Source organism: Antechinus flavipes, chromosome 4, assembly GCF_016432865.1.
Source record: "Antechinus flavipes isolate AdamAnt ecotype Samford, QLD, Australia chromosome 4, AdamAnt_v2, whole genome shotgun sequence".
Classification (NCBI taxonomy): Eukaryota; Metazoa; Chordata; class Mammalia; order Dasyuromorphia; family Dasyuridae; genus Antechinus; species Antechinus flavipes.
In genome coordinates, this window is record NC_067401.1 from 236,038,068 (window position 1) to 236,055,314 (window position 17,247).

Genomic DNA, 17,247 nt, shown 5'->3' on the forward strand with positions numbered 1-17,247 from the left:
CTATCTCTGCCTTCTAATTAGTCTTCCTCTCTTAAATTTTTCCTCTCTTTTATCCACCTTCTAAAAAGCTGCCAAAGAAGCATTTTTTAAAAAAAATTAGCCATATATTTATTTTCTCTTCTTTTCACCTTTCTCCCCCTTTCTCATTTACTATTAAAAACAAAACGAAAACCTTAGCAAAAGAAGTAGTTAAAACAAATTACTACACTGGCCATGTCCAGAATGTGTCTAATTTCACACAATTAATCAATCACTTCTCTGTCAGGAGATGCATAGTGTCACTCATTATTGTCCTTTGATATCATGAAAGGTCATTGTACCTTTCAGTGTTTTCTTTAGTCTTCTTTTTTTCTCCAATAGTACTGTTAATTATTTTCTTAGTTCTGCTCATTTCACTGTTTCAGTTTTTTTCTTAGTTTACCTGAAAGTATCTCTTCCTTCATTTCTTATGAAACAATAATATTTCATTATGTTTGTGTACTCTAATTTGTTTTTAATTATTCATACTTTTTTAAAAAATTATTTAAATTTTCAGTTCCATATTTTCTCTTTCACTCCAGGTTCTCCCCCCACAATGAGAAAGCAAGCAGTTGATATCAGGTACACATGTGAAGTCATATAAAGTAAATTAACATATTAGTCATATTTTCCATATTTCTATATTAGAAAAAAAAATTCAAAAAGTATGTTTCAATCTGCACTTAAGTTTCATCAATTCTCCCTCTGAAGGTGGACAGCATTTTTCATCATGTCTCCTTTGGAATTGTTCTCAAATCATTGTTTTGATTAAAGTAACATCGTAAAAAGAAAAAGAAACATTGTAATGATATTGCAAAATACTGCAGTATAAAATCTCTTAATTTTACTCACTTTACAGCAGTTGATATGTCTTTTCAGATTTTTTCTGAAACCTTCTCCCTTATCTTACTGCATAATAGCATATTGTGTAATTATATACTATAATCATATACCATATCTTGTTTAGCTATTCCCCAATTGATAGATATTCCCTCAATTTCCAAATCTTTGCCACCACAAAAAAAAAACTGCTATAAATACTTTTGTACATATAGATTCTTTTCTCTTTTCTTTGATTTCTTTGGGATATAGACTTTATAATAATACTGTTATATCAAAAGATAAGCACATTATAGCCCTTTGAGCATTCATAGCAAATTATTCTCCACAATGTTTGGATTAGTTTAGTTTCACCAACAATGTTTTAATGTCCCTATTTTTCCCAGATTTTTTCAGCATTTGTCACATTCCTTTTCTGTTAGGTTACCCAATGTGATAGATGTGATACAGTATCTGAGTTATTTTAATTTGCATTTCTCTAAATAGTGATTTAGAATATTTTTATATGACTACTGATAGTTTTCATTTCTTTTTCTTAAAACTGTCCATTTATATCCTTTGACCATATATCAATAGTGAAATGTCTCTTATTTTTACAAATTTGATGTAGTTTTCATATGGTTGAAGAATGAAATCTTTATGAGAAAAAATAGATATAAAAAATTCCCCAGTTTCCTGCTTTCTTTCTAACTTTAACTGCATTGGTTTTGTTTGTATAAAACATTTTTAACTTGTAAAATTTTACTTTTATGATCCTATCTCTTGTTTTATCATAAACTTTTCCTTTATGCATAGGTCTGACAGGTAAAATTTTCCATGCTCCCCTAATTTATTGCTGCTATCATCCTTTATATCTAAATCACATATCCATTTTGAATTTATCTTGGTGTACAATGTGAAATGTTTGTATATGCCTAGTTTTGACCCAGCTGCTTTTTAGTTTTATAATTAATTTTTGTCAAATAGTGTTTTTACCCCAAAAGTTTGGGACTTCAGATTTATCTGAACTAGATTATTACAGTCATTTATCCTTGTATATTTTGAACCTAGACTATTACCTTAATCCACACTAGATTGTTTTTAATATTACTACTTTTTAATAGAATTTGAAATCTGATATTACTAAACTGCTTTCCTTCACTATTTCCTAGACTGTTTTACTGTCTTAGTATTCTTAACCTTTTGTTCTTCCACATGAAATCTATTAATATTTTTTCTAACTCTATAAGATAATTTGCAGTGAATTGGTAGGATGCTGAACAAGTAAATTAATTTAGGTGGAACTGTCATTTTCATTTTATTTCTTCCCCGTAACAATTAATATTTCTCCAATTGTTTAGAACTATTTTTATTTGTATAAAAACTGTTTTGTGATTGGGTTCAGACAGTCCATTAGTTTTTCTTATCAGGTATTTTAATTTGTCTTCGGTTATTCTAAATGTAATTTCTTTTTCTATCTCTTCTTGCTAGTTGGTAGCATATAGACATGCTGATAATTTATGTGTGTTTATTTTACAACCTGAATTTTTCATCTCATTTTTTAAGGGAATTCTCTAGGATTCTCTAAATACATAATGATATCATCTTCATAGAGTGACTTTGTTTCTTCATTGCCTAACCTTATTTTTTTCAATTTTTTCTTGTCTTATTATTATGGCAAGCATTTAATTACAACATTAATAAATAATGATAATAATAAGACATCTTAGTTTATCCTTGATTTTATTTGGAGGCTTCTAGTTTATCCTCATTGCTGAAAATAGTTGTTCTTGGTGTTAGCAACTCTATCATTTTTTTGAGATCATCCTAACATAATCTACCCACACTTGTGCCCTGTGTCTATGTATACTCTTCACTGCCCAAATAATTATATAAAGTCCTTAGGAGTCACACATCCTCACATATAGAAATATAAATAGTTTAATATTATTGAGTTATTTATGATTTCTCTTTAATCTAATATTTGAATATCAAATTTTCTATCTCTTCATCAGGAATGTTTGAAAATTTTCTATGTTATTAAATGTTGATTTCTTTTCCCATAGGACTATCTGTAATTTTACTGACTAGATTATATATTGCCTTCTGGAACATATTTTAAAGATTCCATTCTTTTATCATAGTATCTGTTAAATCTTATATGATGCTGACAATAGTTCCATAGTATTTGAATCGTTTCTTTTTCATTGCTTGCAATATTTTTCTCTGACCTAGGAATCCTGGAATTTAACTATAATATTTCTGGGAGTTTTAACTTTTCAGTCTCTAATAGGAAATGATGGATATAGCCTTTCAATTTTTATTTTACTTTCAGATTCTATTAAGGCAGTTTTGCTTTATAATGTCCTGAAATATGAAATCTGGGCTCTTTTTTGATCGTGTCTTTCGAATTTAATTCTTAAATTACCTCACCTGAATCAGTTTTCCAAGTCAGTTATTTTTCTGCTGAGATATTTTATGTATTTCTTTTTTTTTTTAACTTGGTTTTATTGTTTCTTGATTTCTTGTGGATTCATTAGCTTCCCCTTGCCTAGTTTTAAATTTAAAAGAATTATTTTCATCAATGGGCTTTTGTATCTCTTCCCATTAGTCAGTTCTATTTTTCAAAGACATTTGTCAGAGATACAGATAGGCATGATGAACACAATACATTTTTATTTTATTGTTTAGGCCCTATTTAATCTTGAATTATTTTGAGTACAATATTTTATCACTAATCTCATATAAAATCGGTTGGGACAAAATCTCTGTATAAAGAATTTATATTATAGAGGAAAATGTTTTTTCAACTTCAATTAATACTAAATATTTATACTTAACTCTTTTAAAATAGTTTTTTATCTAGAATTATTGATAAAATATGAATTATAAAATAATCAGTACTCACTTTAAAATATATATGATACCATTCCTAATATTGTTAAAATAATCTGACAGCAAATTAGTTGGGTGGCATTCAACAATTAATTTAACTTCTATATCTGTTTAACATCTGTAAAATTGGAATTAGTGGCAATTTCAAAGAAGCAAATGTAGAATGGATCCAAGAAAAAATCAAAACAAACTATGTTTTGATTATGAAGAATTATGAAGAAGAGGAATGGAATTCTTTCAGGAGAGACAATATTGAAACTTGCAGTTTATACTATAGTGGAAATTTTCATTTTTGTGTGGACTTAACTTTCTTTCTTTCCAACCCAGGGATTAAGTTATTGTTTGATTCTAGTAAGAGCATTAACAACTGTGCAAAGGTAGAGAATTGAGGGCAGATTTCCCACAGGAGATGGCACTCAAGTTATCTTTAGGATTCTGAGAGGTAGAGACAAAGAAAAAGCTTATGGGAAGCAGAAGCAGAAGAAGGAATATTGAATCCAAGAAACAACTAGTCCAGTTTGAAAAGAACATAGAGTATGCAAAAACTAAGATATGGGAAATAAATATGCAAAGATCATTTGTTGCCAATTTGCTGATTTGGATAGTAGTCCAAATTACTAATGCAATGCTATTGAAAAAGTAATCACTCTCATAGCCTCCTATGGTTATACTCAAGTTATCTCTCATTCCTGTGGGTGACACTAGTGAAAGTTATCACATTCTTCTTATTTGCCAATCTAGCTCTTAAGTTTCCACCAATGTATATCTGTTTATTTAATTATTCATTCAAAATATTAAAAAAAAACTCTGCTTTTGGTGGAAATCCACTGAGTTACAGAAAAGAGTCACTCAAAAAAATGACACTTTTACACTTTAGACATGATTGGCTAGAATACAGAAAAAGAAATAATAATATAGATATTCATATGTTAAAGCACATGCATAAAAATTAAAATAATCACAATCCACATATACTCTTTTTTAAAAAATTATTTATTTAAAAGAAAAAAAATTGCCTTGTGCATAGCAGAACATGAGAGAATTCAAAATATAAAATAGTAAATTTCCAGTTTAAGTAATAAATATTAGACATTGTGTTTAAAGCTGTCCATCTTTACTTTCTTGTAGGTTTTTTTTTTTTTTTTGTTCTCTTCCATGCATTTTTTATTTTATTCTTTTTCCTCCTTTTTTCTCCTCACTCACCCACCTCTCCCAAGAAGGCTATAATTAAACCTTATAAAAAGTTAAACCTTCAGTACATATGTATAGATACATGTACACACATATATCACATGCTTTCCACTGTCTTTCCACACTCTCCCCTAAAACACCAAGTGCCTTTTGGGGACATTAAATACATATTTACTGGAATCTGATGAGTTCATGAGGGAGTAAAACCTATTTGCTTATATTAATTCACATCTCTGGAATGCAGGTTTTAATGCCATTAATACCACAAGAACAACTATAAAATAAGAAACTTCTTCTCTGTTAACTTTGTTATTTCTCCTTTCTCTCCCAATGGAAATATCTTCTAAGCTTAAACATGACATTTGTGAATTCTTTCAACTAACTGTTACCTCTATGATATAATTTAAAAATTGTTGCTTCTTAATGTGAATAAAGCAATTACCTTTAATACAAATAACTGTGAAGTTCAGAAGACTGGCTATCTCTAGACAAAAAAGTCATTTTAATCAGTTATTTGTTCATCTGGATTTGACATGCATTATCCATTCAGAATAAAGTTCAAACATAATGTCACAATAAAACAGGATATAGAGTAAAACAATCTAGCTAGTTCTTAAATAGCTAGAATATGTCTTTTTTTCCTTCTGATTTTTCCCTCTCATAACTGAGGAAGAAGAAAAGGATCATTTCTGAGAAGTTTTACTTTTCTTATCCTTTAGGTGGTGATGAAGGTCAGTAATTGAAATTGTAATTTTCAATATGCCAGTGAGGATCATGTCACTGTAAGGTTTCATCAACTCTTTCTGCCCTTTTCAATACCATGGACTTTAAAAACACCATGGCACCATACTGAATTGCATGGTGTATGTTGTCTGCTAGACTAAGGAGAGAGACATTGGGCCTAGAGATAGGAAACATATAGACCTGTCATACAGATACAATAAGTGAGAAAAGGAATGATGAGTATCTGAACGAGAGAAGTGACTTTATCAAAGCTACATGGCAATTGATGTGAGAGGTGCTGTGGAAGCTGATAAATAACACCTTGGCAATAGAGTATATGGTAGACTGTTTTATTCCTTGATAGAAGATGAATCATAATTTACATATTCATCTCTACTTTCTCTATTGAATTTGAGGCATATATTACCTTTTACATTGTACTTCTTATGAAGCATTTCAAAGAGAATATCTTAGAAATATTGAATACAAAATATGTCCCAAACATACCAAATCAACTCCTTTCCCAAAATTTCTTTGAAAGGTATTGTCTTTCTCCTAGTTCTTGTTTGTTATTTCAGCATTTTCTTCTACTTTTCACTCTGTCCACATATCTTTTCAGTTGCAAATCTTGTCATTTCTGCTTTTACAACATCTTTTTTTATCTCTTATCTCTTACCTTCTCCAGTCATATGATACCACCTCTCACCTAAAATAATGGAATATCACCTCATTAATCTCCATGTTATACTTTCCTTTACTCCCATCTATATTTCAGATAGTTAGCAAAATAATTTTCACAAAGTACAGCTAAGAATATGTTCTTCTATGACTCAATAAACTCTAATGGTTCTGATTCCATCTAGAATAAGAAATATATTCTGTTGAGCTTTTAAAGCTCTTTACAACCCTGACCAAAACTATCTTTGGAGCCTGAGTGTATATTACTCTCCTTTCTGCACTATGTAATTCATCTATATTTGCTCTCTTTTTTCCTTAATATGAATTTCATTTATATTTGTACTACTAGAATTTTCAAAACTGTGTGTTACATATTTAGTAAATGATTATGATTTATTGGTTGATTTGATAGGCATTTTCAGAGAGAAGGGAGTTTCAAGGATAATTTTTGAAATCTTTTGCCTGTGTGACTGATAGGAATGCTGCTCTCATTAAAAACAGTGAAGTTTAGAAGACTTTAGATTTAGGAAGGAAGATAAGATTTATTATGGATAAGTTTTATTTGAAATGCTAATAGGACACCCACAAGTGGTTGACCATGTAGACTGATTTTGGGGAGATGTTAGAGCTAAATGTATGAATATGAAATATTATAGAAGTGAAAGTTTTTGTACTGTTGCTAGTGTAAATCATACTCTCATCAGATTATATCACTGCACTATCCAGATTTCTGAAAATTCTTTGCTATTGGCTTAATTCAAATTCAGCATTAAATTCCCTCTTATTTAGCTTAGAATATGTATTCTTCTCAGATATTTTCACTCCATCCTAATGTAGCTTATTCCAGAAATTTCATGCAAGCCTAAAATATATATATATATATATATATACATGTGATGGAAGGAAGAAAGGAATTGGATTAAATGAAATTTAAAATTGATCAGAAAGAAGTTACCTACTCATTTCCATTGGTGGAAGTTCATAGTGGGAAATTCTTCCCTTAATTCCTAAAGACAGTCTTTCCTTGAGTATACCTTATGATTGTCTTAGGTAAGTTTATCACAAATAATATTACCAATAGAGAATGATTACTATCATAATATTCAAATAAAAAGTATGCTGTAGTCATCACAGTTTAAAAACAGAAGAGATTTTAGAGGACCTACTCTAAGGGGAGACAAAGAAAGATAATGTTCACTGTAAGTTCCTTTTACTTAATCATTTCTTCCTTTACCAAATATTGATTGAGCCTTAAGAATATATAGTATACACATAGTATACAAGACACTATGAGTTATGAGATATAATTCCCACCCTCAAGAAGTTATTAGTGTGGTGAAAGAATAGAGGAAATAGATATAATTGAGGAAGCTTATTATAAATAGCATTAGAACACTATAAAGTAGCATAGGTGTTCCGAAAAGAGGAGATTGAATTGTGGGAAGATTTTACAGAAATGTTGGCATTTGAGTTAGGCTACCAAGAATGATTCTTTGACAGATAGAGACAGGTAGAGAAAACAAAACAAGAGACACAAAATTCAGAGCTAGGAAAGTTTAAGGCCTATTTGAAGAACCACAAATAATTTAATTGAATTTACAAAAAAGAATTGTATATGCAGAAGTTTTATTTTACAAATATGTGTAAATGGTTCAATAGTAATGAAAAGGGACTTAAAAGAACAAGGAACACTAGAGGATTTTATCTTATGCAAGCAATGTTATCTTTTGAAAGTGTTTCATGAAGCTACTGTGATATCATAGCTATACCTAAGGAGTAAACTGGCAACTTTGTAGAAGATAAACTGGAGGAAAGTTTCGCATACTTCATAATTATATTGGCAATGTAATGGCAAATAGATATTTTGGTGTTACTCTGGTTTTCTCAAAAAAAAAAATCATTAAAAACAGCTCATTTAAATCTCTAAATTTAAATTCCATTTTTTTCCCCACATAAAGTTTTTCCACTTCTAGATCAATTGACCACAATAAAATAATAGTGTTTATATATATATATATGCTTACAGTTACCAGTGTCTATATTACTTAGGAATTATGGAAACAAGGTCAAATTATTTAAAGAATTGTTTTTGGCAGGTAAACTAAATTACTTAAAATTTAAAATTTAAAACTACTTTTATAACTTAACATGTAATGATTACTACATTTAGCAATATTCTGGAATCAGTATCAGATGGAAATATTAATGTTACATACATTTTGTTCAAAATATTATTCTCTAATGGGAACCACTTAAGGTTATTAGATATTCTTTAGAACTATCAAGTATCCCTTCAGGAAAAAATATTCCTAAGAATTTAGGCTTTTACATATTATACTTATTTACTCACAATCATATATATATAATTGGCATAAAATAATTGAAATTTTATTCTATTTTTTATTCATATTATAATCTCTAAAAAGATGCTCAAAGTTTATAAATTCACTAGTAATTAGAGTGTACCTATTTCTCTACACCTGTTTCTACAATCTGTTTCTCTAGTGTGCACTTTCATGAATTTTTGTCATGTCTGTTGGTTTGAGGTGGTACTTAATTAAAAAAAAAAAAAAAAAACAAAAAACCTCTTTAATGATGAAATGAGTCCAAGTATTTTATTATTAACAATTTGGGTTTCCAAGTTTGTTCAGTTCCTTTCATCATTTATCCATTTTGTAACTGTAGTTTTTCCTATTGCTATATTTGTATTTACCATGAATTTGAAGCACACATATATATTCAAAATCATCGTTTTAATGAAATTTCTTAATTTGGCTTGCATTTTCTTCACCAAGCTTTTTTCATTTCATTATCTTTTGCTCCTACTTTACTTAATGAATCCAATTCTCTTTGCTATCTTTGCTTCTAACTAGAAGTGTAACCACTACATCATAAAACTCTTTAGTCAAGTTACAATTAGTACAGCTAATATTCAGCATATATCCATTATTAAAGCAAAAGCAAGAAAATATTGATTTGCTTTTTCCTCAGAAAGATATCATAATTATCTTTCAAAGTTTTATTATACACAAAGAAGAGATTTGATGAAAGGATGTCCTTGTCATTCTCATGAGGGAAAAATCAAAAGAAGAAACAGTCTTTGAGAGATACATTTGCACTTTGTTGTGTTTTTAATGGAAACTTGGCATTGGAAGAAGTCTTTTTAAATTTATTTCCCCCTCTATAATTTTTTTTTTTTTGGCGATTTAGTAAATACTGACAGAAGCAAAACAATATATTTTTCACCATCCACTTAACACTGCATATTGTTCTTAAGTCTGGCATATTAAAAAACTACAATAAAATATTAATTTTCTCTTTACAAAACAGAATACAGCTAATTTTTTTAACATAGATTTGGATAATACAATTTTATTTAACTTAGAAGGTAGGTTGTTAAATTTATTCATTCTTGGGAGATTTTTCTATAAATATTTAGTTTTGAATTTTATTCTTGTAATTACTGAAAGAAATCTTATATATAAAAGAAACTATTAAAAAGTCATAGTGGTAGCCCAACAGTATAATGCATAAATGAACAAATTATTTGTGGACAGTTTTTCAAAAAAAAAAGGGAATTAACAAAACACAATATGCTAATAATTGCTTGAGGAAAATAATTAGCCTCATTTCATCATTAAAGGGATGTAAATTAGGTTTTTTTTGTGTGTGATATCACTTCAGATGCTTCATAAGTAGCCATGTCATGAAATGCAACACTGATAAGGTTGTAGACAGATACATTCGAAATCCATAATATCCATAAAGGAATTATGAATTGTGAAATCTTTTTGGAAGGCTATTTGACAGTATATAGAAAGAGCAAATAAATAATCATTCCTTGGCCCATTAATTTCCTTGTTGCAGCTATTCTTTAAAATCATAACAACAACAACAAAAATCCAAAGCTATCAATTCAAAGATTTTCAAAGACGCATATCATGAAATTGAAAAACAAAACAAAATACATGCAAATAAAATGTCCAACAATAGGGAAGTTGTTACATAAAAAAGTTCTCACACATTAATGTAATAAAATAATGTACTTAAAATAGATAGTAATGAGGACTGCAAAGAGATAATAATGTGGTGTTCAAGAAAACACTCTCCTAATCTGAAAATTTTCAAAAGAAATTTATTAAGTTATGTGGGGGAGAAGGAGAGGGGCAGTACCAGATTATAGAATATTTACATTATGAAGAATTTTGGCAAAGGCTTTCAGTTTCCACAGCCTTACACATGAATTATTTTGCAAAAGTACCCATAAGAGTCATGCAATGCAATTCACATGCACAAGCTTGGCTGGACCCTAAGCAAGTTCTAGTTGTCATAAGCCAAAATAAGTATGTTTTGAGTTGATCTTGAACCTGGGAGAAACCTATATTTCCTCATCATCATTTCCCATATTCCTAAGAACTTGGGAAGGTCAGATGATATTCTGAGTGCAGAATGTATAAAGATGGATTTAAATAGTATAATTATATAGTTAGTTGTCTGAATAATATAATAAATAATCTAAAAATTCCAAAATAAAAAAGCAAACACAAGAGAATGGAGTTTACACTTATAAAAAGGCTTCTAATAAAGCATTAGAGGGAAAGACTACAAATTGTTGTATAATTAAGGATAAATAGTAACAAAGAAAGTAGAAGTCCTTAATTTATATATTAAATATATAATATTCCTATGAAAAGCCATCAATATATCAATGATAAGCATCAATACTAAAGTCAAAATCTGGTCATCTGAATTCTGGAAAGGTTCTTATATTAGGCATTTAGGCTTCTCAACATTAGTGAAAATGTATCACCTACATATCAATGACAAGTATTAATGACTAAAGTCAAAATCTTGACATCTGAAATATATGAGATATATTTCTGGAAAGATTCCTAATATTGAGGCAAGAATGCATAATAGAATATTTGAAATTCTGGAGTCTATTTTTAAAATTCAAAAATTTATAAAATATTAAAATTTGTAAATTATTACAATCTAAGGATAGTCTAATAATTTTTATGTCAAAATTGCCCCATATCTTAAGATTATTTTCCCCCTCATTTTTGTCATTTAGAGGAATATTCAATGGCACTTTGTATGTGAAAATCTTATGCAAATATAAGGACATTTATCATCATCATTATCATCATTAATCATCCTCATCAACTGATATTATTGTCCTTATGTAAAGACATAAAGATATATTTTGCATGTATTCTAATTTTTCCAAAAAGATAATTTCTTTTATTATTTTTGAATAAAAAAGGCTTTCATTAAATCAAGGTAATAGTGGAAATCATATCAGAAGTAATCTGGAACAATAATCTTTTTGCATTTCTTTTTTTATATAAGAGTAACCATCTCCGACATACAACTATTTAAATAAAATTCCTTAGCTATTTTTTATAAATGCATGGACTCTGTGGATTTTTAAAAATTGTTTAAAGAATACACACACACACACACACACACACACACACAAATATACATAGATGTATATTTTGTATGTGTGTATGTATATGTCTATATATTTACTTAAATATAATTTAGAAGAGAAGTATTTAAGTGACTTTCCATATAAGAAGCTTGCAATTAATCAAAGTTAATATTAAATTATTTTTTATTTGTATCTTCATTTTTTTATCAAATATTTTTTAATTTTTTACATGAATTTTTTAAAAAATTCAAATAAAGTATGAGGTTAATACCACAGGTTTGTTTGGTTTTTTTTTTTGCTTGTTTTATAAACATATCATTCCTTTGAAATACACACTGCAGGGTATAAATCGAAAGGTTTGTTTTGATATAGCAAAATATTTTGCTAAATCTAAATTCTTTTATATCTGTTAATCTTATTGTTTGTGTTTTGCATGAAATATATTTTTATATAGAAAGATTAAATAGAAAATTACATCCATACAAGTCATATTATCTAATAAAATCTTTAGGATTTTAAATTTTCCTCATCCAATTTTGTTCTATAGATAAAAAAATTATTGCTGATACTATGAAATGGCATTTGTCTTTTTTTCTTACTCTTGTAGTAAAACATTTGCTTAGGCCATGTACAGAAATGGTGTCAATAAGCATTAGGAAGTTGTAATGAGCTGCACAATTGAAACTTTTGACTGTGATTTAATGAATGTACCAAGCCCCATCACTGCACTGACTATATCAGAATCATAATATGACCATGTCTATACCATTCTGTCCCAGGTCTGAGTTGGGGAAGGGAGAGAGGAGATTTCTTCATCTCATTAGATTTTCCTCTAAATGAAGATAAATATTAAAATAGATATGCCAGATATGATTGGATATGGCTGAAGATTTTATTTCCTATATAAAAACCTGATCACAGTGGATAGAATTTGTTGTGGTAAAAAGTTATAGTTTAGAATGAAGGGTAAGTATTAAAATATCTTCAGTAAAAATGATTTAGGGAGGGAAATGTTTTGTATTTTCTTTTGAAGTTCATCCAGAATTGATGGTAAGAGTAAATCTGAGGCTTATGAAATCATTCTCTTCTCAATTATACTGACATTCTCAGTTTTAATTTAAGAATCCTTTTGATTGTGTTATAATATGCTGAATCCAGTTCCCTTTACCATATATAAAAATCTGTTCTTTATACTTCTTTATGCAAGTGATATAACCCCCTACTTCTTTTCTTCTGGTCTATTCCTTATGATATTTTGTAATAATCTTGTTGAAATTGTGTGAAGTGATAGAAATATTAAAATCAGTTTCTATCAACCACATGGTCATAAAGCATAGTCTCCTTTGAAAGTTCTACATATACATGTGGTTATTCTCCAAAGGGAGGTTGAACAGAAAGGACAATCTGAGTAATCAGTCTCCTATCATATTGGAAAACATATGTCTCATTGAAAGATACACAGTTTTTCCCCATAACCTAGCACTGAACCTTTGTTGCCATATAATTTGGTGACAGAAGACCCAAGTGCCTCCATACCTATGAGAAAAGGACCACTATACACCATACAGTATTCCATCAGTTCACTTTTCCCCTCAGTAAATAAAGACCTCGGTAAAAATACTAATCCCAAACTCAAAGAAAGATACTGACAAACTTATTAGATTGATTGATGTTCAGAGAGAGGAGCACCCTGTAAGATAATCAAATTTCTATCACTGAACAGCAACATTTAATGGTGTGATCATGTTTATACGATACATTTGATTTAGAATAATGTCCTCAATACTACAATGTCTTCATTAATTTAGCTGGTTTACACTCTGATATGTGTCATTACAATGAATGTTTCTGTTGTTTCTTAAAATCTGTTTGTGTTTGAAGTTCTGCTGACATTGAGATTAGATGTTTGAAGGAGATCAGCCTAGCAAATGAAGTAAATGTAAACCTAATCAGAAGTCTCTAGGAATATGTAGGAACATATTGCATGAGTCAGTAATGTAACTTTTGAGAAATGTCTACACACAAGCTTTCATATACCTTTATTCTGTCTTTAGAATTTGGAATGATGGGAGATCATACAATTAAAAGTCAGCGACCTCGATCTGTTCATGAGAAAAGGGTCCCTCAGGAACAAGCTGATGCTGCTAAATTTATGGCACAAACTGGTAATACGTTAGTTACATTTTCCTATTTACTGTTGTTAATTTAATAAAAAAAAAAAACACTGCATGTTTTCATATTCTTTTGCTGCACATTTGTCAGTTTTGAAGCTGATACTTTTTTCAACCATTTTTTTTTGTCACCAGTTAAAGTCCATAAATAAAGTAGCTGGAAATTGAGTAGAAAATATAAAAATATGCACTATGAACTACTGAACTATCAGAATAGATTTCATTGTTCATAAAGTACAGTATACAAATGGAATATTAGGAGTGGAACTTTATAATTTAAATATGCTGGGTAACTGTTGAAATATGTGATAAACATTTTGAAAGAAACTCTTGCCATTGGAAGTCCAGATTCTTAATAATGAATCAACATTGCAAGACTTCAATATTATAACATTTAAACTAAGATGTTCAGAACTTAACAAATTCTTCATAAGTTCTGGTTTCAGTTATCTAATTTTATGCCTAAATCAATATTATTTATTTTAATCTTACAGAAATTATTAATGATAAATGGTGTATTTTTAATATTAGTTATAATATCCTTGGTTAAAAGCAGGTTTTCTTAAGGAAACCTAAAAACTAAAAGAAGACAGTCTATTTGGATATAGTATGGTACCTCAAAGCATTAAGAATAAATAAATATTAACAAAGTGACTGTCTTTCTCATAATTGTTTTTATATATTTAAAAATACCATATATTTTACAAGTAGCTAGGAGAATAATGATTACTTATATTTAGTGTCTGTGTTTGTGTATACAGAGATGCTGCTGAAGCTTATATTCAACTTGTGGCTCATTGTAATAAATGAGCTAGCATTTTATCAGGTAATTCTGCAGCTGACTCATCTTAGATAAAAGTTTTTCTTTTTAAATGTGTCATGAACATATCCAATTGTCATCTTTATTTTGAAAACTAACACGTCTTTGTCTGCATGAAGGTTTTATCCATTGCAATCTAGATTGCATTTCCATTGATACTGATGGGAAACAAATTGGTCACCTTGTGAAGTGATGCCTAGTCGATTATGATATAAACCCCTAAAAGAACAAATATATTCGTCTTTTTTCTATATTTTAGATGATGTTTAACCAGATTAAAATTAATGATGCAATTTTAATGTGTCTCTCATATTACTGAAGTGTGCTTTTTGATAACTGATAAATGCATAGACTTTAGAGAATTTAAGATGAGAGTATTGCCAAATTCAAATTTAGAAATATAAAGAAAGAGATTGATGTTCATAATAACGTACAATGATCAATGATGACATAAGTATATTTTTTTTTTGCAAATGCAGAAATTAATACAAACTGCTTTGCTGAGATCAAAACATAGACATCAAAAACAAAGTAATTCATTTGCATTTTGTTAAGTGAATTAAGAAATGTCTAACTGGACTTACATAAAAATCCTAAAATTTGCCACTCTTCATAATAAGCTTTGAGAAATTTGCCTTTGGCCAGCTATTAAACAATTCTTTGGGTCTAAACAAATGGCTAAGACACAAGGTGGTCATCACTATTTCCTGGATAATTTCAGGAGAAAATTTTCAAACAAAAAGAAAATCCTACATTGAGATGTGATCTGGTATGGAGTGGAAAGACTCTGGCTTGCCTCATCTGTCTGCTGACAGAGAATGTGTTGTTTTTTTTTTAATCAGGCAAATGACAAAGAAATTTATTAGATTTGTGAACCCTCAGTGTACAGTTCTCATATGTTTAATCATAGGACATTTGCCTTATTTTTTTTTTTGCACTGATTTGAGGCAAATCAGAATTTACATGACCATACATTAGACCTACATACATACACACAATTCATTTGCCTAAACCAAGTACAAGTAGTGCATACAACTTCACAAACCCAACTTTTGATATAAATTCAAATAACCCAAACCAAATAACCTGATTTTTAAAGTAAAAACTTACTAATATATATTATTTTGATTTAATTATTTATTTCTATTCACTATATCTAATATATTATACCTCTGGGATTATAAAATTAATGAAGCATTTCTAATTTAGCCATGAGGATATTGTAAAATGTTTCCTCAAATTCTTATCCATATTTTAGAAAATTCATTGAACTTTATGGTAATAAGTCTGAAAAAAAGTGATTGTGTGTGAGAGTTGATGATATTAATGTTGAACTCATTTAATACAAGAAATTGATACATAAAGATATAGAAAAACTATAAACAAAACTATAATCATGGACTATAAAATTAACATTTAAAAAATTACATTTCTTTGGCACTTATTGGAAACTTTATTTTATAAACAAAATTCCTTCCTGAGGAAAAGAAATAGTCAGCATTGACAACGCTATAAAATGAAAAGCATCCATCGGGTCTTTTGGAAATTTTTTTAATAATCATTTTTATTTACATTTTCCTGAAATTATCATTCCTTTAGGCATTTTGGGAGTTAGTATGGATCATTAACAGGTAAGTGTCTCACAATTAGACATCCTATACAGTGTTTTATTACTACAAATTCTCTTCTACCTATCTTTGAAGGACAGAAAATGGTTGGAGACATGAATGTTTTTCTCTCATTCACATTATTTTGAAAACATACCATAACTGTAAATATAAAATAATGAAAACCGTTATATGATTTTTTTTTGTACTCTTTATACAGAGGGTAGAAAAATCAAGTACTAGAATAGATTTTGTAGCTTTCAGAAATATTTTAAATATATTTTTCTCTTTGACAATAAAGATGACTAGAGAATTTTAATTGCAGATTTTTAAAGAAATTTCTTAAGAAAGTATCCAGTTTGAAAATAAAACTTATTAAATTCATGTTTTCATGTTACAATAAGACAATCTATCACCTCCCAAATCAAAAGATTTGGTTGTGGTATGGTTAATATAATCATTGAGTCATTTTTTGGAACTGATATACATTATTACACAAATCATTTTATCATAATTACATAGCAGGAAAAGTTGGGTTAAATATTGAGATTACTGTTCTATGGACTAATTTGTTGGACACATATTGTTATGGATAGTTGGAGGACTTATCTCAGAGTGAAAAAGGCCTGGATTAAAGTTACAATATTCACTGTGTGACAATAGGAAAATGCCTTAATTTTTAATTTCCCTGGGCAACTTTACAGATCTGAATTAATGGAGAATTTTCTCAATACAGGAGTTTACTACACTGATAAGATCAGAATTCTAGATCCCTCACTCCACAAAAAAAAAAAAATTAAATCAGATACCATTTTAAATATTAAACAATAGGTTTTTACGTTTGGAAGGTTTAAAAATTTAAAAGGAATACTGACATTTGGTGGCTAT

General features: G+C 28.9%; 1 protein-coding gene across 4 annotated transcripts in view; it reads left to right on the top strand.

The window, feature by feature from the left end:
* Positions 1-17,247, top strand: part of ADGRB3 (adhesion G protein-coupled receptor B3) — an 882,558-nt gene that overhangs the window by 319,855 nt on the left and 545,456 nt on the right. For all 4 annotated transcript variants that reach the window (XM_051997212.1, XM_051997213.1, XM_051997210.1 and 1 more), the window contains one exon: positions 13,816-13,926. In XM_051997212.1, coding sequence (XP_051853172.1) covers positions 13,816-13,926 — 111 coding nt within the window. The remainder of the gene's footprint in view (positions 1-13,815; positions 13,927-17,247) is intronic.